This window comes from Pelodiscus sinensis, chromosome 8, assembly GCF_049634645.1.
Source record: "Pelodiscus sinensis isolate JC-2024 chromosome 8, ASM4963464v1, whole genome shotgun sequence".
NCBI classification, from domain to species: Eukaryota; Metazoa; Chordata; order Testudines; family Trionychidae; genus Pelodiscus; species Pelodiscus sinensis.
In genome coordinates, this window is record NC_134718.1 from 17,660,872 (window position 1) to 17,685,704 (window position 24,833).

General features: G+C 42.4%; 1 protein-coding gene across 4 annotated transcripts in view; it reads right to left on the reverse strand.

Moving 5' to 3' along the window:
• Positions 1-24,833, reverse strand: part of PARG (poly(ADP-ribose) glycohydrolase) — a 139,932-nt gene that overhangs the window by 18,380 nt on the left and 96,719 nt on the right. For 3 of the 4 annotated variants that reach the window (XM_025189658.2, XM_014578622.3, XM_006112396.4), the window contains exons 11-13: positions 23,126-23,186; positions 18,280-18,355; positions 9,025-9,172 (exon numbers count right to left, since the gene is read on the reverse strand). In XM_025189658.2, the coding sequence (XP_025045443.2) occupies positions 9,025-9,172; positions 18,280-18,355; positions 23,126-23,186 (285 nt within the window). Of the gene's footprint in view, positions 1-2,022; positions 3,590-9,024; positions 9,173-18,279; positions 18,356-23,125; positions 23,187-24,833 lie in introns of those variants that run through there. The other variant, XM_075934810.1, reaches the window with a different exon arrangement.

Here is a 24,833-nt window from a genome sequence, read left to right on the forward strand (position 1 = left end):
AATATAATTACACTGTATTAACCACCATTCACTCCAAGACAGGAATGACAATCTTAAGGAAGGATACACAGTAAGAGGAGGGAAATGGGATTTTAAAAGAGGAGTATATTGTCACAGGGCAATTTAAATTTCTCCGAAAGAAAGCCTAAAAAATGAATGAAGGTGCAAGAGCCACTATTAAGCAGTTATTATTGCCCTGTTCCAGGCATGGTGCAGAGCTTCATAATCCCAACAGGAGTCCTGGGCATCCAGACTGTTCAGCTTAAAATCAATATGTCTGGTCTAGGGCTGTTTTACCTCAGAGACCCCTGACTGCTATTCCCACCATGTCCATAACCCCACTTGCACTCTGAAGGTCATCAACTGGCAATGCACTGGTGGAGTGTTAACAGTGTATAATGTGTCCCCATGCCTCCAGATCATGCTCCCCTTCATTTCCAGACTCTGCATCCCCTCCTACATCTCTCTTCCTGTTCAAAATCCTCTCCTGCACCCATACTCCCTCCAGGACCCTACACCAGGTCACAACTCCTCCTTTCATGCAAACTCTCAGATTCCACTCCCTGCACCTGAATACTTTACTCCAAATTCTCTTCTGCATCCAACATCCATCCTCAACCCCGCTCCTCCCCCATTAATATCAGGTAAAAGTGCATCTGGAATGGTCCCTCATCAAAAATTATTACCCATCCCTGGGTTAAACCCATTAGACCCTCTTTTTTCCCTCCCTGAAATCCTGTCTCATTGTTACCTTTCAATTTCTGCAACAAATGAGGCAGGGGTCTTCCATACCACAGCCTCCTTCATGACACAACCTTTATTCACCTTCAAAGGGTGCATGGGTGCAGGGGCGGATATAGGGCAGGGCGAACGGGGTGGCCGCCCCGGGCCCCGCGCTTCACAAAGCCCCGTGCTTGTGCTGTGGCGCCGCTGCGCATGCGCATGACGTAACTGCGCATGCGCCATGGCAAAGGTGGGGCCCCGCGGAATTACGCTGCCTGGGGCCCTGCAAAACTGTCACCTGCCCCTGCATGGGTGGTTGGTGCAGCTGGGGCCGAGGGAGGCAGGACGCCAGCCCCAAGTACAGCACCGCCCCGATTGCTGAGGCCCCACACCCTGCGGAGAGGAGATGCAGCAGCACACCGAGCACTTCCCAGGTTCTCTGGAGCACCGGGGAGAGGAAAAGAGAGAAGTGGAGTATGTGTGCAGTGCGGCTCCCAGAGCACTAGGGAAGGAGAAGGGGTGGTTCCAGCCTGCCCAGCTAGGAGCACGGGGAGGCTGGGTTCAGCAACAGTCCGCCCCCGGAACGCCTACAGTAGGTGCTCTGGGTGCAGAGTGTGGGTGTGACCAGGCTGGCAGTCTGGGAAGACGGAGCCACCAGACGCCCATGAAGGGGAGTATATCCTGTGTACTGGAGTTCCCCCAAGCTTGACCCCTGCTGTCCAACCCTATTCCTATCGCTTTCCTATCCCTGGCTCCTTGTCCAAGTCCCACTATCCTTTTCTATCCAGTTCCTATTCCTTGGGCTTCTCACAGTCCCTCTCTCTTTGCCTAGCCACTAGTAGTCTTCCCTTCCAGGGTCCTTTTTCAAGTCCCAATCTCTTCTCCCATGTCGCCAGTCACTTCCCCTTCCAATGTCCTGTCTCCGTGCCCCCACCATCCCAACTCCTTGTTCCCAGTCTCCTTATCCAGTCAGTACCACTCTCCCCTCTCCGTGGCTCTTCATCTGATCCATCTTCCCTTACCCTGGCTCTCAATCCCAGTCTTTTCATTCAATCTGTTTCCTTTCCCATCTATTCCCTGACTTCTTGTCTCCCAGCTTCTTTGCCAAGTTAGTCGCAGTCCTTTCCCAACATCCATGCACTTGGTTAGATCTGTCTCTGCTCCCCCGTATTTCTTTGTTGGGTTCTTAATCCAGTCCCTTCTTTAGCCAGCCAGAAGTCTCCCGCTTCTCCCACCTCAGTGTTCCCCCACTGGTTCCCAGTCCTTCCCCCCCCCCCATTTCCTCCACTGGCTATCAGTCCCAGAATCCTTGTCTAACCAGTCCCAGTGTGCCCTCCACAACTGAGCTCCTAGTCTCTCCCCCCTCTAATTTCCAGTTTCCTTCTCCTTACTCTCCCATCCCAATCTACTTCAGTCCTGTTTTTGCTCCTTTAGCATTCAATGGCTTCCTTGTCTACACTGCGTGGTTGCCAGCAGTAGGTCAGTGACAGCATAGAAGAGAGAGTGCATGCATAACAAAGGAAGTCCCCTTTCTGGTTTATGTACTGATGCATTCCTTGATGAAGACACTATGGGTACAGGAGTCCCATCAACAGCCCTGGTGCAGTTAGGAAACCCATATTCTCAAAGCTATCAGTGTTCTCAGGAATATCTTTAATTCCTGCCCCCTTGGGGTAAACACATGCCTGATTACCTCAGAAACCACTGCCACCACTTCATCCACAGTTAACTTTCCAACACCAAATTGGCTGGCAATAGACCAGTAGCAGTCTAGAGTAGCCAGATTCCAGACAATCATAGTGACCTGCTTCTGGACTGGCCAGGGTAACCTCCTGAGTGTCCTTATGCTGGAGGGTTGGGGGGAAAAACCACTGGACCTACAACTGGTCATCCCAGGTCTGCATTACAGTGTGATCCCTACAGTCTGTGCTTGTGGCCCTGTACTAGACGCAGCAGTCTACATAGGGAGCATCAGCAGTTATGCCAAGTGTACTGAGCAGTATAAGGTGCGCGAGTCTGCCATGCCAGGATATTGCCCCTCCTACATCAAGCAATCCATCAAGTATCTGTTGTGGTCTGAAAATGCTGCCAAAATGTCCACACATCCCTCGTGGAAGCTTTGCCCATTTCCTGATACATAAATGAAAGTGCAAGCAAGAGAAATTCCTCAAAAGGCATCTCCTTCCATGTTGCTGGCTCTTAGATGAGAACACACAGACTAAAAATTACTCTGTGGCAGACTGTGCTGGGCTAGTCAAACATCTTGTAAGATGCAGAATGGGCAGTAAAGTTTTCCCATAGTGCATCATGCTCAAAGGACTAGAGGCCACAATTCAGGAAGTCACGAGGCTTCTGGGATACAGGTGTACATACTGCAATGTGGATGCCAAACCTGGATTAGAAAGTCTTAATTCTGGCTGAAGAATAAGTGTAGAGGCACAGGTCTAGGTGTTTTCCCCACAGGCCAGCTAACTCAAGTCCCATTAAACCTAGGCTTACACTGACGTGTCGACATATCCTATCTACTTACCATAAGTTTTTAAGTCTCAGCTTGACAAAGCCCTGGCTGGGATGATTTAGTTGGGGTTGGTCCTGCTTTGGGCAGGGGGCTGGACTTGATGACCTTCTGAGGTCTCTTCGAGCCCTGAGATTCTATGAAAAATGCTAAGAGAATCTGGCATAGACAGAGCATTCAGTTATTCATATGCCCACAAATGCACACAGCCATACATAGCTGTGTGCAGTTTATAACATATTAAATACAAAATAAAATCTTACTTTGAAATATACAGACTAACAGCTTTCAATACAGGCTGTTCCTGACTTTCTTAAAATTCATATTTTTTGACGTGCCTGGGGAAAACGTCTGCACAATGAGAAAAGCAAATGTGAGCTATTAAGTTCTCTCTTGGTACAGCTTAAGAAATTTAAACTTTAAGAAAATGTTCCCTTTAAGTATAGCAGTTAGAAGCAAAGCCCAGGGTTATCAAAAAATGAGAAACTATACCATCTAGGATAGTTTAATCAGTGTAAAACAATTCTTTAACAAAATAAAACTAATACCTTTCATTTGCTTTTACTAAAGTACAACTTCTGACAACCAGCTCATGAAGATAAATTAATCATTAAGAGGGTCACAGAAATCACCCAAAATTTAAACTCGCATTCTAGAAATCCAGCATTGATGAAAACCATTGATTTTCATAAATGAAAGCCTGGAAAGATATCAGGCAGAAATGATCATCTGACAGGTAGCAGCCTTGCCTGTGACTTGCAGTGTTATAAACCGAGGTTGGAAAAAGAATCAGATCTGCAGACATTTCTGGAGAATTTCAGAGACTCCTTTATCTTCTACCATATATTTTGGTTTATTGATTAGCTTTTCCAACATCTAAATTAAAATGAAAGTAGACACAATAGCCCAATGCAGAAATACAGGGAAAAAAACAAGTAGAGAAATGCAGGAGGACAATTTACCATTCACAAAACAGAAAACCACCAAGAAAATGAGAGCAAAAAGGCCCCCAAATAAAATACATAGACAAAGTGCCAAGGTTCAGAGGACAAGCCATGAAATAAGAGGAGACTGGTGCTTATAAAAGGAGGAAGCATAGATACAACAAAGTGGCAGAACATATCCTCTCTAGTACTTCTGTGAATTACAGAAGTTGAGAAAAACTATTCTTGCCATATGCTAGAGCCTCTGGGACATGATTCTAAAAAGAACTGTATGTTATTAGAAAGAACATAAGGACTCAGGATCTTACTATGCTTACAGTCTAGCCATGTAAATTATATTACTGAACTACAAAGGAGGAGAAAAGCGGCACTGCCCCACCTTCTCTTTCCCATATTGTCTGAATTTGAAGAGGCTGGAACATCATACCCTCTACGGGAGGCAATTTAGTACCACTGGTATCCAGTGAAACAGCAGAATAAGCAGCCTGTTTATACATTGTTGAACATACTTGGTCCCACATGATAAAAAGGCTGAATTCAGAGCATCAGGCCTTGTTCACGAGGAAATCAATCTGTCAGCTGCAATAGTGGTATACAGCCTACAGCAGAAATATCTCACTGGAATCTCCAGCACTCCCTAATAATATTTCTCTAGGCAGACAATTCTGTGTGTATTGAAGAACTTGTCCATTTGCATGACCAGTTTTATATTCATTACAGTGATGATCTCAACCAGATGTTGTACAATCAGAACAAATTTAATTTCTTTCCAATTTCTCAGCCTTTTCTGCAAATTTGAGTAGCATAGTTACATCCATTAGGCCATTGCATCAAGATGCATCATAGAAAAATATAATTTATCAGGAAGATAGTAGCATACAGGGAAGACTTGCCTAAGACCCAAGATGGAAAAAAGCCAGGGAACAAATGAGGATGATGAAATGGCCATTTCCATTAAGGGAGCAGAACATCACATCACATATATTAATTAGACGGCACTATAATAAAGTAAAGTGGATTTAAAAAATGGGAGAATACTGTCTGAATGAAAAAAGTCATGGTTGTTTGACCTTACTAACAAATGCTTGCATTTTTGAAGGTTGCTAGCTGCCCCAAAATCTTTGTTTACTGCACCCACAGATGTAGAATTCCCTTGGAGGGGACTTTCTTTACCATCCCTTTTAGTAATCTTAACCAGGAACATCTAACCCTTTCCAGAGGGGGAGTTATTCAATGCTTTAATATTTTTAGTACCTTATACAAGGCTTGTGACTGAGAACCTCAAACAAATGTCATCTTACAACAAACGTATAATGCCACATGAACTATACTCAAAGATATTTGCTTACTGATACAACCATATATAAGGTAATCAAATATAAAATGAACAACAAAACAAACATTCAGAATACAAGAGAACCTGCACAATTGATACTGTATTAAACAGTATCTTTTGTATAAGTATATTCTTTAATTAAGTGTTCTTTTAGAGCGTTTCATCAAATATGTGCATAGATGTTGTCAAGAATGTTCCCTACTCTGGCACTGAGTGTGGAAAGTGGGTGCAAGAGACTTTAAAATACCCTGCTGCTAAAGGCTTGCGTTAAAAACCCCTCAAAGTCACAGATTCCCTGGACTGATAGTGCTGCCACCACCCAAATGCAAAAACCCCTTTGGAAACCAAAGCAGGCACACTTGGGAATTCCTTCCTGTGAGGTACCCTCAAACTCTGTTAAATCTCTCTCCAGAGGGAGGGTCATTTTATCTTAGTAGTTCGGCTTTGCAGTCAGTCTTAGGCAAGTGCACAGAACCTCCTGCCTTCTAGGGTACAGGAATTCGATCACGGTTAATAAAAATCACCCTTTTAAAACAAAAACAGAGAACACTCTTGGGTGAAACATTAGTTGATTGCTAGGTGTTACAGAGCAACTAAAAAGAAAGCATTCAAAACACAGAACATTGCTTTCCTGGGATTCAGTTTGGAAAGTTACAGTGTATGGGGGGTATGCTCAACACAGAGAATTCCAACAAACCCCCCAAATAAAGAAGAAAACCTGATCACATCTGACTAAACATTCCCTGTTCTACTCACATATCTGTAGTTTCAAAATTTAGTTCTTCCCTAGGCATGAATGTTGTTGGGTTCTCCATGCCTGGCTCATTTCATGTCCTCCCAGGCTTCTCTGATCACAGAACAGGAAGGCTACTGCTTTCAATTCAAAAGCCCACACTCTTGTTTCCACTGGCACTCCTGGCCTCCTGCCAACTTACCTCCTCCTACCCTAGCATTTCTGGAGGCCCTCTAGGACCCACTGTCTATGGTTTTAACACTTAAAGACAGGACAATTAGGGTTAGCTCTCAAGAGTTAACTACTGAGAACGATTTTAGTTAACTGTATGGCTGAAATGTCATCACAGATGTATTTATAAACTGATAAAACAATTTTTAAATTACTGTTTAACTCTGGTCTGAAATAAAATTGAAGGGATGCAGGATCCCATAAAATATACATCCCTCATACCAATTTTGATCCCCTCTTTGCCCAAAAGAAATTCTTCCCTTCTTCCCAGATCCCTGACAGACTCATCTTCTATTCCTGAACTCTGGGTCTACTTTCCAGTGATGCAATCCATTCAAGCAGTCAGTTGAGCATATGATTATTGAAGGTGACCCTACATAACCTAAAGCCCTAGCTCAGTCACCTTTCAACTCTGTGGAGCTCAGAAGCCCAATTTAATCCATCCTGGTTTGGTGCTAGAAGTGATATTAACAAGAGTAACAGTAAATTTCAAATTGGAAAAGGTGTAGGAGATTGCACATTTCTGTAGGCAGCCTCAAAATAACATATTCCAGGCACTGTGCAGATCCTGAGCATATTCTTTCTAAATAACTTGCAAAATCAACAGTCTGAAAGGGACTTTTTGGACTGCCTTGCCTTCTTCTGGTCTTTTGTGTTGATTGATTTTTTTCCTTTTTTGTGGTTACTGTAAGTCAGTTTCCTTCTTCAGACTTGAGTTTTCAATCTCCCACTGTAATCAGGTTAAATGTAGCTGATTCCAGGAAGGAATTTAAAAAAAAAAAAACACACAGTTTTCCAACAAAACAGAAGTATCTGCTAATGGTGACTGATTGTTGCTTTTACTTACTGACTCGTCTTTGCAGCACTCTTTAGTTAAATCTTAAAAAATAGCCATGGAGACTGTTTAGGAGTCTCCAGAGATGTGTGTAATAAATGAGTTTTATTTCCCTTGTCAGCCTGCTGTTACCCACTTTTTAGTAACTCGTTCACAAAAATATTCTATGATATATATTGGCTTTTTCTCTGGAAATGGTCAATTTGTTTTTTTAATATACGTGCACTATACCACCATTTTAAAAACTTGAAATGGAAAGTTAACTGGAATATTTTCAAACCACATTCAAACTTAACAAAATTAAAAACACTGCAAGCTATTAGTTCATTTCCACTGCTCTCTCACATACAGTGACAGATTAAGAAATCTGTGATTAGGCCACAAAGAAAGAAATAGTAATAGGGAAAATATTTCAGGTTGCTGATAGCTTGATCTTTCCTATCAGTTAATTATAAAGTTTGATTGTATTTTATTTTAGTCCACGTCTAAGGGCGTACTCTACCTCCTTTGCAAAGTCAATAGGAGCCATTCCAATGACTTCAGAAGGAACCAAGACCTTAAATTAAGTGTAAATATTCTCCTTTTATCCTTGATGTCTTGGCCAATACATATATGGAAAATGATAATCCTGTGTAGTGTTAAATCTACTTATGTATTCATATTGTGTTCTTCATAAGTATTCCTTGCTATATGTTATTAAAACAACACTGCAAAGATTAAAACACCTGTCATTTTTAAACCCCTTATGTGGCAGCACTTCAAACAACAGATAAAGTGAGTGGAGCACTTTTAAAGATAGAGTTGCTTTGGATTCATTCAGGATAAATGTCACAATTTCACTATAAAGAGAAAGGATTAATATGCAAAGCACGCGAGTTGTGAACGATTGACATATCAGTTAATCCTATGTATCTCCTAGTTACGTTAATAATGGAACCGTCCTGATTAATAGCTAGTCTCTATTCTTGACCACAACACTAACATAACCAAAAATGAGACTACCTCAAAAAGAAGCTATTTCAGATTTCACACTGGACTTGTGACTTACTAAAATGTGAGGATAGTGAATATTCTGTACATAACTGTGCAGATTAGACATCTCCAATAAGCTTTATAGCTATTAACTTCAATATCAAGAAACCCATAGTAAACTGTGACATTAACTAGAATGAATATTAATGTAGGTATTATAGCTAAGTTATAACAAACCCTAAGTGGAATTTACAATCAGATCACTAGATTCAGAGTCTCTTGCTTTGCTTTTACTACAAAGTCTGTTACTGAGTTATCTGAAGTCAGTGGGATTTTTAGCATCAACTCATACTGGAACATAACTAGGCAATTAATCTCTTAGCACTATAATTACTTATTTGAGACCTGCCTACAAAGATAAATATCAACTAACAGAATTGCAGTGAGTGTGAAAACTAGGAGCTAGGTACAAAGGACACTTTTAAAATTTGCTTAGCAATACAGATGGTAAAAAACAAGCTAAGAGACATTTGCAATATTTTTCATCTCAGTTTTGTGATCCAAAAGAAACACAGCACGAATAATAAATCAGTGTGTATTAATCATCATAAACAGTGGTTTGAGCCTCTAAGCTGTTAGAGATGTCAATTGAAATCTCTTGGCATCACGCTGATTCCACATTTAATACAAAGATAAGTATTTGACACGTTCTGCGGAGAGTTAACAAAGACTAACCTGTGATTATAAGACATTCATTGTGGTCCAGGACTTCAGTGATGAGCCGAGATACAATCAGCTCTGGATTGATTAAAAAACGAATTTCTTCTTGTACCAGTCCTGCACCAGTGACACCACCTCCAACAAAACGGTTTGCAAAATCAACCTAGTAGAAAAAATGTCCTAGGTGATTACAGAATAGGCAAACATCTTTACATCCTTTAGAGGGGTAACTAGTGGTGTACCCCAAGGGTCAGTCCTGGGACCAATTCTTTTCAACTTATTCATAAATGATCTGGAGAAAGGGGTAAGCAGTGAGGTAGTAAAGTTTGCAGATGATACCAAACTGTTTAGGATAGTCAAGACAGAAGCAGACTGTGAGGGACTCCAAGAAGATCTCACCAAACTGAGTGATTGGGCAACAAAATGGCAAATGAAATTTAATGTGGATAAGTGTAAAGTAATGCACATCGGAAAAATAACCCCAACTATACGTACAGTATGATGGGGGCTAATTTGGCTACGACAAATCAGGAAAGAGATCTTGGAGTTATCGTGGACAGTTCTCTGAAAACTTCCACACAGTGTGCAGCGGCGGTCAAAAAGGCAAATAGGATGCTAGGAATTATTAGGAAAGGGATAGAAAATAAGACCCAGAACATCTTACTGCCCCTGTATAAAACTATGGTACGCCCACATCTTGAATACTGTGTACAGATGTGGTCTCCTCACCTCAAAAAAGATGTTTTGGCCTTGGAAAGGGTTCAGAAAAGGGCAACTAAAATGATTAGGGGTTTGGAATGGGTCCCTTATGAGGAGAGGCTAAAGAGACTGGGACTTTTCAGTTTAGAAAAGAGGAGACTGAGGGGGGATATGATAGAGGTCTATAAAATCATGAGTGGTGTGGAGAGGGCTGATAAAGAAAAGTTATTTATTAGTTCCCATAATAGAAGAACTAGAGGACACCAAATGAAATTAATGGGTAGCAGATTTAAAACTAATAAAAGGAAGTTCTTCTTCACACAGCGTGTTGTCAACCTGTGGAACTCCTTGCCAGAGGAGGCTGTGAAGGCTAGGACTATAATGGAGTTTAAAGAGAAGCTGGATAAATTCATGGAGGTTAGGTCCATAAAAGGCTATTAGCTGTCAGGCTGTCTGTCAGAGGCTGGAGAGGGATGGCAGGAGACAAATCGCTTGATCATTGTCTTTGGTCCACCCTCTCTGGGGCACCTGGTGCTGGCCACTGTTGGTAGACAGGATACTGGGCTACATGGACCTTTGGTCTGACCCAGTACGGCCGTTCTTATGTTCTTATGTTAAGATAAATAAATGTGCGAGATCCATTCTGTTCAGCCTCTCGTTTGCCCACTTGCATTTAGAAATGCAATTAGCAGGACTGAGCCACTTTGCCCTCACTGAATGTTAAGCCCTATGTCAAGCTTGATGAAGGTGGTCCGTTGTCCGCATTTGATTGCAAAGGTGGCTTGTCCAGCAGACTGACAGGAAAGGGGTTATTGCCCCTTTACACCACCATCCCTAGTTCTCCACCGAAGAAGCAAAAAGCAGTTTGTGGATCATGTGGAGTGGGGAGACTTGCCTCCTTCTATATAGGGGACTGTGTGTGTGAGGGAATAAGAGGCTGGTATTTATACAAATGCTAGAAGTCTAAGTAGTAAAATCGGTGAACTAGAGCGCCTAGATTTAACGGAGATAGAGATGTAGCCGTGTTAGTCTGGTGTAGCTGAAACAAAATACAGGACTATGTAGCACTTTAAAGACTAACAAGATGGTTTATTAGATGATGAGCTTTCGTGGGCCAGACCCACTTCCTCAGATCAACAGAGATTTAACGGAGGATATTGATATAATAGGCATCACAGAAACTTGGTGGAATGACGACAATCAAAGGGACACAGTCATACCAGGGTAGAAAATATATTGGAAGGATCGAACAGGTTGTGCTGGTGGGGGAATGGCACTATATGTGAAAGAAAATGTAGAATCAAATGAAGTAAAAATCTTAAATGAGCCAAAACGTTTCACAGACTCTCTATGGATAGTAATTCCATGCTCCAATAATAAGAATATAGCAGTAGGGATATATTATTGACCACCTAATCAGGACAGTGATAGCAACTATGAAATACTAAGGGAGGTGAGAGAGGTTATCAAATTAAAAAACTTGATAATAGTGGGGGATTTTAAACTATCCCCATATTGATTGGGTACACATCACCTCAGGACTGGACTCAGAGTATTTCTTGATACCTTAAATGACTGCTTCTTGGAGCAGCTGGTTCTGGAACCCACAAAGGGAGAAGCTATTCTTGATTTAGTCCTAAATGGAACGCAGGATCTGGTTCAAGAGGTAAATATAACTGGTCCACCAGTGATGGGAAAACCACCTCAGCAGCCCAACACTGTGGCATTTAATTTCAGAAAGAGGAACTACACAAAAATGAAGAAGTTGGTTAAACAGAAATTAAAAGGTACAGTGACAAAAGTAAAGTCTCTGCAAGCTGCATAGAAACTTTTCAAGGATACCATAATAGAGGCCCAACTTAAATGTATACCCCAAATTAAAAAACACAGTAAGAGAAGCAAAAAAGTGCCACGGTGTCTTAAGAGGAGGTTACTCACCTTGCTGTAACTGACGTTCAAGATGAGCATCCCTGGGGGTTCTCCACAGTAGGTGTAGTTCTGTCCCAGTGCCTCAGAGCAGATTTTTGATAGCAGTGCATCCAGGCGGCACATGTGCGCGGTCCCCCACACTCCCGGCACCATTGTGCATGTATGGCCACCCTCCCTTCAGTTCCTTCTCTATCTGGGACCCAGCGCAGGAGAAAGGCTCCCCCCTCCCGAAGTAGAGGGGAAGAAGGGAGGGTGGTAGAGCACCCCAGGCACACTCATCTCAAAGAACGTTAGTTACAGCAAGGTGAGTAACCTCCTCCTCTTCTTCGAGAGACGTTCCTGGGGGAGCTCCACAATAGGTGACTGCAAAGCAATTTGTGTTAAAGAGGTAGGGACTTTGGATCGGACAGGTAAGCTTTTTGCAATATGGTTTTTGTGTAATGAAGAGGCCCAGAGGAAAGTGCATAGTGCTTCGCAAAGATGTGTTCTGATGCTCATGTAACAGCAACGCGTGTGTCATCATGGGAACCTTCCTCGGGTAAGTGACTGATGTGGGGATCGCTCTAGTTGAGTGTGCCCAGATTGAGGTAGGTGATGGTAAGCGGTTGAGTGAGCAGCACAGGGTGATGCAGTCGGAAATCCAATGAGATAATCTTTGGACTGATATGTGACTTCCCTTGTTGCAGTCAGCAATGGAAATGAAGAGTTGTGGAGACAATCTGAAGGATTTTATTCTGTGGATGTAGAAAGAGAGCACCTTTCGGACATCAAGGGTATGCATCTGTGCCTCGAAGGCGTTGGCCGGTGTGAGACTTTGGGAAGAATTCAGGTAATTGTGTCATTTGGTTTAAGTGAAAGAGGGAGCGCACCTTTGGTAAAAACTTAGGGTGCAGTCATAGAGAAACTTTGTCCTTAAAAAAGATGGCAAACAGTGGATCCACCATTAGGGTGGCCATCTCAACTACTCTACGTGCCGACGTTATTGTGACTAGGAATGCCATTTTTAGGGTTAGGTGGGGTAAAGAGCATGTGGCCATGGGTTCGAATTGAGGTTTCATGAGTGTCGTCAGTACCAGTTGTAGATCCCATGGTTCCTGAGGAGCGTTAATGTCTGGGTAGAGGGCCTGTGGGCCTTTTAGGAAGCGCTTAGTTACAGTATGCGCAAACACTGTGGTGTCATCGTCTGGTGTGTGAAAGTTTGTTATACTGCCAGATGGACTCTGATCAAGCTCAAGGAAAGTTGCAATTGCTTGAGATGCAGTAGGTAATCGAGGATTGTAGGGAGTGGGGCATCCTGCAGTGATATATTGCAGGAGGCCGCCCAATACGCAAAATGAGTCCACTCGTTAATATGTGCCTTTCTTGTTGTAGGGACTTGTTAAGATGTGTCTCTATTTCGCACTTGTCAGATGTGATGATGTGCCATTTGTCAAGAAATGGTAGCAGGCAGTAAGCGAAGGATTTGGTAGTATTTGGGAGCTCTGGAGGATGTAGTATGGTTTTTGATCTCTCGATGAACGGCTCAAATTTTCTTATTTGGTTTGGGTGGGCAGTTGGAGGTATTAGTTTGGGGCCATCAACGCTGTTGTCTACTACAGCCACGTTGCTGATATGGCAGGTGATCTTGCCTTTGGTAGCGATATGTAGGTTGTGGGTATCTTGGCGTCTGGTATTGTTGATATAGGTACCGTTTTTTCCTTGTTACAGGTGTCTGAATCCCCAGCAAGCTTAAGGTTGCCCTGGAGTCTTTCACTGAGTGGAGGATCTCATTTGTTTTTGATGAGAATAGCTTCTCTCCCTCAAACGGCAGGTCTTCCACTGACGGTTGGATTTTTTGAGGGAAGGGTGACGAAAACCAGGAGGCTTGCCACGTGACAACTGCCGTGGCTGTTGTTCTCGTAGCCATATCAGCTGCGTCCAAGGTAGCCTGAAGTGCTGTGCATGATATTGCCTGATCCTCTGAGTCAACTGCTCTGAATTGAACCTTCTTATTGTCTAGTATATCATCAATAAAGGTGTTAAAATTTGCATAACTATTAAAATCATATTTGCTGAGAAGTGTGGCGTAGTTGGCTACTCTCATTTGTAGCGTAGCTGATGCATACACTTTCTTCCAAGTGAGTCAAGTCTCTTATTGTCCTTGTCGGACTGTGTAGAACCGTTTTCTTATTCCTCAGCTGAGCCGTATCCACTACCAGTGAATTCGGTGGTGGGTGAGTGAACAGAAATTTTTTACCCTTATGTGGGACATAATACCTGCGGTCCGCCTTTTTATAAATCAGAAGCAGAAAGCCAGCTAAACAACCAGTGGAGCACTTGGACGATGCTGAAGGAGCACTCAAAGAAAATAAAGTCATTGTGGAGAAGCTAAATGAATTCTTTGCTTCAGTCTTCATGGCTGAGGATATCAAGGAGATTCCCAAACCTGCACCATTCTTTTTAGGTGATAAATCTGAGGAATTGTCCCAGATTGAGGTGTCATTAGACGTTTTGGAACAAATTGATAAACTTAACAGTAACAAGTCACCAAGACCAGATGGCATTCACCAAACAGATGGCATTCACCAAAGAGTTCTAAAAGAACTCAAATGGGTAATTGAGGAACTATTAACTGTGGTTTGTAACCTATCCTTTAAATCAGCTTTCGTACGTAATGACTGGAAGATAGCTAATGTGACGCCAATATTTAAAAAGGGCTCTAGAGGCGATCCCTGCCAATTACAGTCTGGTAAGTCTAACATCAGTACCGAGCAAATTAGTTGAAACTATAGTAAAAGTATAAAACTGTCAGACATGTGGATGAATATAATTTGTTGGGGGAAGTCAACATGGTTTTTGTAAAGGAAGTCATGTCTTACTAATCTGCTAGAGTTCTTTGAGGGGGGTCAACAAACGTGTGGAAAAGTGGGATCCAGTGGATATGGTATACTTAGATTTCCAGAAAGCCTTTGACAAGGTCCCTTACCAAAGGCTCTTAAAAAGGTAACTTGTCATGGGGTAAGAGGGAAGGTCCTTTTGTGGATTAATAACTGGTTAAAAGAGAGGAAACAAAGGCTAGGAATAAATGTTAAGTTTTCAGAATGGAGAGAGGTAACTAGTGGGGTCCCCCATAGGTCTGTCCTGGGACCCATGTTATTCAACTTATTTATAAATGATCTAGAGAAAGGAGTAAACAGTGAGGCGGAAACATTTGCAGAGGATATCAAACTCCTCAAGATAGTTAAGACCAAAGCAGACTGTGAAGAGCTTCAAAAAGATCTCACCAAACTAAGTAATTGGGAAACAAAATAGCAAATGAAATTTAATGTTGATAAATGTAAAATAATTCACATTGGAAAAAATAATCCCAACTATACATACAATATGATGGGGACTACAACTTCTCAAGAGAGAGCTCTTGGTATCACTGTGGAAGTGGCAGTCAAAAAAGCAAATAGAATGTTAGGAGTCGTTAAAAAAGAGATAGAGAAAAAGACAGAAAATATCTTATTGCCTCTATATAAAACCATGGTACGCCCACATCTTGAATACTGCGTATAGATGTGGTGGCCTAATCTCAAAAAAGATATATTGGCATTGTAAAAGGTTCAGAAAAGGGCAACAAAAATGATTAGGGGGCTGGAACAGGTCTCATATGAAGAGAGATTAAAAAGACTAGGATTTTTCAGCTTGGAATAGAGGAGCCTACGGGGGGATATGATAGAGGTCTATTAAATCATGACGGTATGGAAAAATGAATAAAGAAAAGTTATTTACTTATTTCCACAATATAAGAACTAGGTGTCACCAAATGAAATTAGTAGACAGCAAGTTTAAAACAAACAAAAGGAAGGTTTCTTTCACTCAGCGCATAGTAACCTGTGGAACTCCTTGCTAGAGGATTCAGTGAAGGCTAGAACTTTAACAGGGTTCAAAAAAGAGCTAGATAGATTCATGGAGGTTAGGTCCATCAATGGCTATTATCCAGGATGGGTAGGAATGGTATCCCTAGCCTCAGTTTCTCTGGAGGTGGATGATAGGAGAGGGATCACGTGCGGACTACCTGTTGTGATCCCTACCTCTGGGGCATCTGGTATTGGCCACTGTCAGCAGACAGGATACTGAGCTAGATGGACCCCTTTGGTCTAACCCAAATATGGCTGTTCTTATGTTCTTACCCAGGACAGAACCAGGAAACCCTCTCCTAAACTTCTTCCAGCACAGCTAAGAAACAACTCCACTGAGATGAACCAAACTTTGTTACATTTTCCTCTGTATTTCAGAGCTAAGTTAACCTGGCTATGTATTTTAATGTGTGTATACTTGAGAAGTTAAAAACTAAAATCTATCTTTTTTCATTATTTGACAAAATGCTCAGCCCAAGAGCCTTAGAAGGAACATGTTATTTTCAACCTTCTATTAGAGTAAAATATAGTAGTTTCTATTTTTACATCCTTTTACAATTTTCCCATTTTACAGGAGTTAGAAAAAATACACATTACATACTCGACCATCAGCTGCATGCCCTAAACCCTTTAGACTGGTAATGCAATTGTATAACTAGTTCTCTGCCTAGTGAGATTTAATGTAAACTTTGGGTGATGACCCCTGAATGGGATGAGACTTTTTTTTTTTTTTTTTTTTAACAAAACAAAGACAAGACACTGTTTAAAATAGATAAGCTTTAAGCCCTCCCTCCCAGAAGCACATATTTTTCACTTATGAAAAGTGTCAACACACAGAAATAAGGGTGTGCACTAACCCTTGTATATTAATGATGAGGTAGACTGCAAGGAAATTAAAAGTGATAGAACAGATAAATCAGAATCTATTTAGGTTAAAATCACTTTGGAGAAAAAAGTTAGCAGAGGTACTTCTGGGATAGTGGTTGGACCCAAAATGCTAGACACCTCCAAAGATATGTTGTAGATATACACAGAGACCACTAATATTTTAATCAAATAAATATTACTGGAAATTGTGTGATTATAGGAGACTAATTTCCCAGACACAGATTGGAGGACGAGTACTACTAATAATGGTAGGGGGCTCAGATTCTCCTGGATGTGACAGCTTTCCCCACCAAACAGTCAAACAAGAGGTTTTAGATCTGCACTGGTGAGTAGTGAGGGGACCATGGAAGAACCAGTTGTAGGGGAAAATTTTGGTTTGAGTGACTTTGAGCTGAATCAGTTTAAACTATATAGAAGGATAAACAAAAACAGATCTACAACTAGGCTCCTTAATTTCAAAAATTCAAACTTTCAAAAATTGAGGAATTAGTTAGGGAAGTGGACTGAACAGAAAAACTCAAGGACGTGAATGTAGAGGAAGCCTGGAATTAGCTTCTGCAGCCATGGCTAAAAGCATCTCATGCGTACTTCCCAAGCAAGGGGAAAAAATTCATAAAGAAGGGTCACAGACCAAACTGAATGAATAAATATCTCAAACAGGCTACTAAGTACAAAGCCCATCAGGAATGGATGATGGGATGGATCAGGAAGGAAAGCCACCTACAGGAGACTGGAACAGCGATTTGTGGCCAACAGGAGCTGCGAGTAGCTGTAATTGAAGATGTTTAGGGAAATAGTCTGGTGGTCCACCAAGGCTAACTCTGCAGGCCACTTATTGCCCATTTTGGGGCTATTGATTTGAAAAAAGAATTTATCACATTCAAGGAGGAATTCAAACAACTTAATGGGACCAAACTGGGTTGGGCCCAGATAATCTCCATCTAAGAACGTTAAAGGAACTTGTGCATGAAATTGCAAGTTCAACTGCAAAGATTTTTAATGAATACATAAATTCGGGAGTCAGACCTTCTGACTGAAAAATTGGTAATATAGTACCAATTTTTAATAAAGACAGAAAACCGGTGATATGAAAAACTACAGGTCTGTCAGTATGATCTCAATTCTATGCAAGGTCTTGGAACAAATTTTGAAAGAGAAAATAGTTAAGAACATGGTGATAAACAATAACTGGGATAAAATACAACAATTTTACAAAAGCTAGATAGTGTCAAACCAGAAAATAACTGATTTTCTAGACAAGAAATAAAAATAACGCTGACATGTTAATGTCTGTTGATAAAAGGTGAAGACCCCCACTTTTTACAGTGAACTCTAAAAGCTAAACGTATCACCCCTTCAAACTGTGGAAGAAAACTACACATTTCTTTATGGATATGAAGAAGAAATTCAGTTTTAGCGGACTGGCTCTCAGACCAACCCAACTGTGCTGCCAGCAGAAAAAGCCTTGAACTACTGAACTGGTCACTAGACGGGGCACAGCAACAGCTTTTAAAAAATAAAACCAAAAACTGTGACATCCTGTTAAGATCTCACACAAAAAACTCATTTCCTGTCAATCTTTAGTCCATGTCTAAACTAAATGACCTGAAGCTGTCCAGGTCTTGTGATTTTCTGTCAAATGGTTTTGGAAACAGGCACATGTGAAAAACAAGGTGAGCTGGAGAATATTAACCCTATTAAGGCTGTCAAGATGATTAGTTGTGTTGTTTCTTCTATACTGTATAAATATCTCACTACTTAAGAGCAAACATAACAAGGAGGTATATGAATAACTTTGCCAAACTGCCCAGTCATCAATACTGTGCCAAAAGCAGAACATAAGGCCATATATTTGTTGTTATACACTTACCTGTAGCATACCACGTCCATTGCTTTCTATGGTGCCCTCATATGTGACATACAGCCTGGTCAGTTTTTTATGAGATCTATAATTTAAAATATATATTTAGATACTATGTTACCTTGTAAAGAATCAATTAACCATATACCGTATATACTCGAGTATAAGCCGACCCGAATATAAGCCGAGGCACCTAATTTTACCCCAAAGAACTGGGAAAAAATATTGACTCGAGTATAAGCCTAGGGTAGGAAATGAGGCAGCTACTGGTAAATGTAAAAAATGAAGATAGATATCAATAAAATTACATGAATATTTATTTAAAAGAAAAACAATAACCTAGCTCTGTAAGTGGAAAAGGGGGTTAACAAAAACAATATGGTTCTGCAGGCACGGCCACAGCTCAGCCCCCGCCGCCCCCGCCCCGCAGCCCCCACGTTCCGGCCCCCTCGCCTGCCAACGAGCCCCCTCTAAACGAGCCAGCGGGGGGGGGGGGGGGGCTGTGAGAGACCAGAGCCGGGCATCGATGGGCCAATGAGCCAGCGGGGGGGGGGGGGGGGCTGTGCGAGACCAGAGCCGGGCATCGATGGGCCAATGAGCCAGCGGGGGGGGGGGGGGGGGGGCTGTGCGAGACCCGGGCCGGGCGTCGATGGGCCAATGAGCCAGCGGGGGGGGGGGGAGGCTGTGCGAGACCCAGGCCGGGCGTCGATGGGCCAGTGAGCTAGCGGGGGGAGCGGGTGCCGGTGCTGGCTGGATTTTACCACAGGAGGGGAGGGGAGGGGGAGCAGGGAGCAGCAGCTGGTCCTTGTGCACCTGCCCCAGAATCGGGCCCAAGCTCGTGATCAGGGCTCCCGGGCGCTTCCAGAACAGACGCCCACGGTGCCGAGTCGGCTCCTGGCCCAGCTGTTCCCGAGCTCAGCGCTGCACCCGAGCGTCATGGCGAACGGCCCCAAACGCCCTTCCTCCCACGCGGCAAGGGCCCATGGTGCCAGGCAGGCAGGGGCTGGGGGGCCAGGAGAGCCAGGAGGGCAGGGGCTCGGGGGGACAAGGGGCCAGGGGGGCCGGGAGGGCCAGGAGGGCAGAGGCTGGGGGGGACGAGGAGACAGGGGCTGGGGGGGACAGGGGGGCTAAGAGGGTCAGGAGGGCAGGGGCCGGAAGGGCCAGGAGGGCAGGGGCTGGGGGGCCGGAGCTCCGGGCTCACGCGTCTAGGCCCGGCCGGCGGCAGACGCCCGCCCGCGAGCAGGAGGCTGACTCGAGTATAAGCCGAGGGGGGCATTTTTCAGTACAAAAACTGTGCTGAAAAACTCGGCTTATACTCGAGTATATACGGTAATCAAATGTAAAAGTCTCCATTCTAAAAATCTGCAAAAACAAACAATTCTGTTCTCAGTTACGTGAGTGTAAATCCAAAGTAACTCAGTTGGCTTAAATGAAACGCTTTCCAAGGGGATAATCCAGATATACAATTTAGACCAGGATAACTTAGGACAGAATTTGGCACGAGACAAAAGTCAGTTGTGAGTTACGGAAGTGGGAGGTGAAGAAAATGATTATGCATTAATATAGTACCATCCATCCCTATAGTTATCCACTCCCTATGAAGAAATCAGTCAAATTTCCCTACCACTTGGTGAATCAGGTTTTATTATTCCCATTTCATAGATGGTGAAACAGAAATTAGATTCCCCACCCAAGGCCAGAGAACAAGTAAAATGCAGATCTGGGCCTAGAATTCTGATACTCCTGGATGTGGCTGGGTGCAGAGGCACCACTCAGTCCCCAATAAACAAAGAAATAACTACAGCTTCAGTTTCCTTTTCTGTTTCTCAGTAATTCAGGAGAAGAGTTATAGCCAGGCATTCTGGAAAGACAAAGCATGCCTGTTGGAAGGCAAGACTCCATACCTAGTTACTGAGGTTATGACCTAGAGTGTTTACAGCAGTATTCTGTAGCTGCTGTAAGCCAGAGAGCTTTTCCAGCAGCTTAATTACTCCAGTCTCCTTGAGCGGCAATAGCGATGTAGGCGGGGGAGCTTTTCCCACTGCACTAAGTGCTGTCTACAGCAGCACTTCAAATCAGCCTTAATCATGTCACTCAGGAGTAGGGTGGTTAATTCAAATTCCCGAGTGACATAATTTATGTCGACTTAAGCTGTAGTATAGTCATAGCCTGAGTGAACCTCACCTGGGGGGGATCTTTTTGTTATAATTTTTGTTTTAATTTTTGTTTACAGTAACTTTTTTAAATCTCTGCTAATAAAGATTTGCTGCTGCTAAAAAAAAAAAAATCTCATGGCTTGCTGAGACTATTTCTGCTGAACTATGCCCTTCAGCCCGCTACTCCGCCTCAGATTTGCACAAAATTGGCATTGTTTGGATCAGTGATCTTTTTTTTTAATTAACTTCCACCCAGAATTGTAAATTAAAATAATCACTTAATTTTATAGGTTGATCACCAAGTGTTGTAGATAGAATATTCTAATCTACCATATACTTTTGTTAACAATATATGCAGTAAATCTAAAGGTTAGTATATAGACTAAAATACATTCATATTAGTAATGTCTTAGATTGCATTTTAGCATATGAGAAAAAATGTTTTGTCAGTGTACAAAAATTAGCCACTCAATTTCTATTGAGATTAATGGGAAATATGTCTATATCCTCAATCATCAATGAAAAGGCACACAATTGTGTATTTCATGCCTCTAAATAGTAGCTGAACATATTGTACAAGTAGAGAAAAGAAGCATTATAAGAAAAAAATTATCTTGCAGAACATTTGGCCAAATTTTGAAAAATAATTTGGAGTAGACTGGGAAAAAATCAGGGACGTCAATGGAGCTAAACTGATTTACACCAGCAGAAGTTCTGGCCCCTTATATATACAATTGTAAGAGTATTCCGCTTCCTGAAAGACTAGAGTAAGCATGTGTACTCTGTTATTACTAAACATGCATGATTTGATGTACACCAAGACTTACAGTAATTGATTGTTTTTAAAAAAATATGTTTTTGACCCCAAAATGACAGCATCTTTTCTGATCAATACATATATATCTATTTACTTCTACAATTCGTGAGTTAAGACGACATTATAAATTGACTCATCTTTTTAAAATAGTGGCTTAATTCTTCTGTGCCACATTTCAAAGTTTCTGGAAAACTTAAACAATGAATAGTTAAACAGTATTAAACTTAAAACAATAGCAGCACCTTAAAGACTAAGAAAACATGTAGATGCTATCATGCATGAGTTACCATGCATTTCTCATATAGTATATTTGAGAACTGGTGAAACTAAAAGGAAGAAATCCATGACACGCTATTTGCAAGATACTGTAGCAGATCTTTCAGTCCACAATATATCTAAGAAGGGTGCATATTTTAAATTATAGTTAATATACAGCATATAGCAAATAAATCAAAAGTGAACGTATAGGAATTATTATAGCACATTGATTCTAGAATTCCAATTCCAAAAATTTTTCCTAACCCAACAACTCCAACATCTGCAAACATCACTTAAATCTAAAACTCAACGCTTCCACACAAACAGCCACCATCCTATTTGGAGTGTTTGCTGCTGAAATTGGAATAACCAAGGAAAAAGCTGGCAAATCAAATTTTCGTGCTGCCTGTCAGCCCTATTGCATTAGAGCAGGGGCTCTCAAATGTCACTGAATTGTGTCCCCCTTCTGACAATAAAAATAATTATATAACCCCAGGAGGGAGGACTGAAGACTGATCCAACCCTAGCCCTGCTGTGGGGGGAAGGGAGGGCCAAAGCCAAAGCTTTATTTACCCTTGGGCTTTATTTATCCTCCGGCAGAGGGCCTGCAATCCGAAGCTGAAGCAGTAGGGCTCAGTCTTCAGCTTTGGCCCCAAATCCCATTCGATCTAACACCAACTATGGTGACCCCATTAAAGAAGATTGTGATCCACAGTTTGAGAACAACTGCATTAAAAGTCCTGTCATTGCTGCTTCAGATGAACCATCACACCCAGACATTCCCCATCCCCACATACATACCTGCACATGTTCATAGAAATATCACCATTTAAATACTCATTTAAATCATGAACCAACAAAATGAAATACATGTGATCAAGTTAGAAATTTGAAACAACCCCCGCAGTGTGTAACACTCCTCCCAACTGTTTTTGCATCAATTCTTTTGACTCTTCTCCCTCCCCCCAAACTCGATGAATAAAAAGAATAAAGATCCATACAAGATAATACATAAAGATCCATACAAGATCCATACATATTAAGAGCCTGATCCAACTCCCAACAAAGTCACTGGGGCTGTGTCTAGACTACATGCCTCTGTCTGCAGAGGCATGTAGATTAGACACATAGGCAAAGGCAATTGAAGCTGCGATTTAAATGATCGCGGCTTCATTTACATTTACATGGCTGCTGCGCTGACCCGACAAACAGCTGATCAGCTCTTTGTCGGCTCGCGCCCTAGTCTGGACGCTCCCCTGCCGACATCAAAGCCCTTTGTCGGCAGCCCAGTTATTCCTCGTGGAATGAGGTTTACTGGGGCTGCCGACAAAGGGCTTTGATGTCGACAGGGGGAACGTCCAGACTAGCGCGCGAGCCGACAAACAGCTGATCAGCTGTTTGTCGGCTCAGCGCGGCAGCCATGTAAATGTAAACGAAGCCGCGATCATTTAAATCGTGGCTTCATTTGCCTTTGCCAAAAAAACAAATCTACATGCCTCTGCCGACAGAGGCATGTAGTTTAGACGTACCCTGGGAGTCTATGACTTTAATAGGAGGTGCAAGAGGCCCTAAGTCATCACAAGCAATTAAAACAATTTCTCACACAGAGATGTTTTTAAATTACCTTTCCCAGTCTGGAAGGTCTTGAAGACACTGTCTTGTAAATGTCACCAATCCGGTTGGTTCTATTTAAACACAAATAAAAATAGTAAAACATACATTAATCAGCTGTATGTTTCAATTTTTAAAAGCTTACCACTTAAATCATGCAGAGACTAAGACTACAACACGTGGTTCTTATTCAGAAATATTAACAAGCAACGTAAAATAAAAATGCTAATTAAAATAAATGTTTGTTTCTCCTAAGGAAAACCAGTTTGATTTCCATCAGTGAAATTGTCAGTGCTGAAACTGATGGAAAGATATGTGATGAGACTTTCACCTCCATGTCCCCACTTTCATTTATATCTATTTTTTTAAATCAGCCAGCAAAAGTAAAGTGATGATATGACATGTCATAAGTGGGGAGTATGATTTATGTTCCTTTCCAGTTTGAAAACTTGATAGTGTCTCCCCCCCCCCCCCCGCCCAATATAAGATCAAAGAAGGAAATCATGTTATTTCTCAAATATTCCACTTAAGCTTGGAAACATGAGACTGGCTTGGCAGGACTGGTAAGAGCAGAATGCAGTGACCTAGGCAAAAATAGACTTCAGATCCTGAGCAAGGTGGGCAATAATTATTGAGGAGGGGCCACTCAAAGAACCTGGTAAGTGATCAAGGGCCACACTCTTTCATGATATTAATGGAGGAGGTGTGGGGTCTGGGATGGAGGATGGGTGCAGAAGAGAGCTTGGAGTAAGGGACTGCAGAGTAGGAGGGTGTGTGGAATCCAGGAGGGAATTTGGATGAAGGAAAGGGTTGTGACCAGGGGCAGGAGACTGGGGTATAAGGTCCATGATGGGGGATGGGTTCAGGAGAAGATTCTGAGCAGGAGGAGGGTTGCAAGGCCTGAAGGAGCAGTGTAGGAGTGGATGCAGGATCTGGAAAGGGGTTACGAACTGGGGCACAAGGGTAGGAGGGGGTGCAGGAATCTGGGTTGTGACTGGGGGGTAGGAGATTGAGGTGTAAGGTGTGGGAGAGTATTGTGATCCGGAGGAGTGAAGAAGAGAGTATGGGTACAGGAGAAAAGGTACAGATGATTTGGGTTACATGGAGCAGAGGTACAAGAGGCAGGGCATTGGGCTGGAGGGAGGGACAGTTTGGGGAGCCAGAGGCAGGGTCTGGCTGGAAGGCACGCACTTGCATAGCTCCCAGACAGCAGCTCTGCCCACCAGGTTACTCAGCCAGGTGGGGGCCATGTGTAGTGCTCTGAATGCTGTGAGCCCGGGGGAGGATTACAGGGTGCTCCTGCTATAAGTCGCCCTTGCTTAGTGCGGAACGGATGTAAAGTTGCTGATGCTTGTAGGACCTGATGCTCTTAAGCATTCCCTGCTCTTAAGTTGTGAAAAAAAGATTTGCACAAATTGAAATCAGCTGTGGGGAAAAAATTCCCTGCTTTAAGTTGTTTCATTATAAGTCCAAGTTTTTTGGAACATATCTTGGACTTATAGTGAGGTCAGCCTGTACTTTGTATGCTGCCTGTCCTTCAAATAGGGAACTCCCATTGGCTGGAAACCTTTATTTATGTAACTTTTCTTTCACTAAAAGTTGCAGCAGCAAAGATCAGTTTGTGTATATTTGGAAGAAACATTTTTTATTCAATCTGTTCTTTGTCCAAAAAGCAATCATCTTTCTTCCATGAAAAAATATTCTTAGAGTGAGAAATTCTT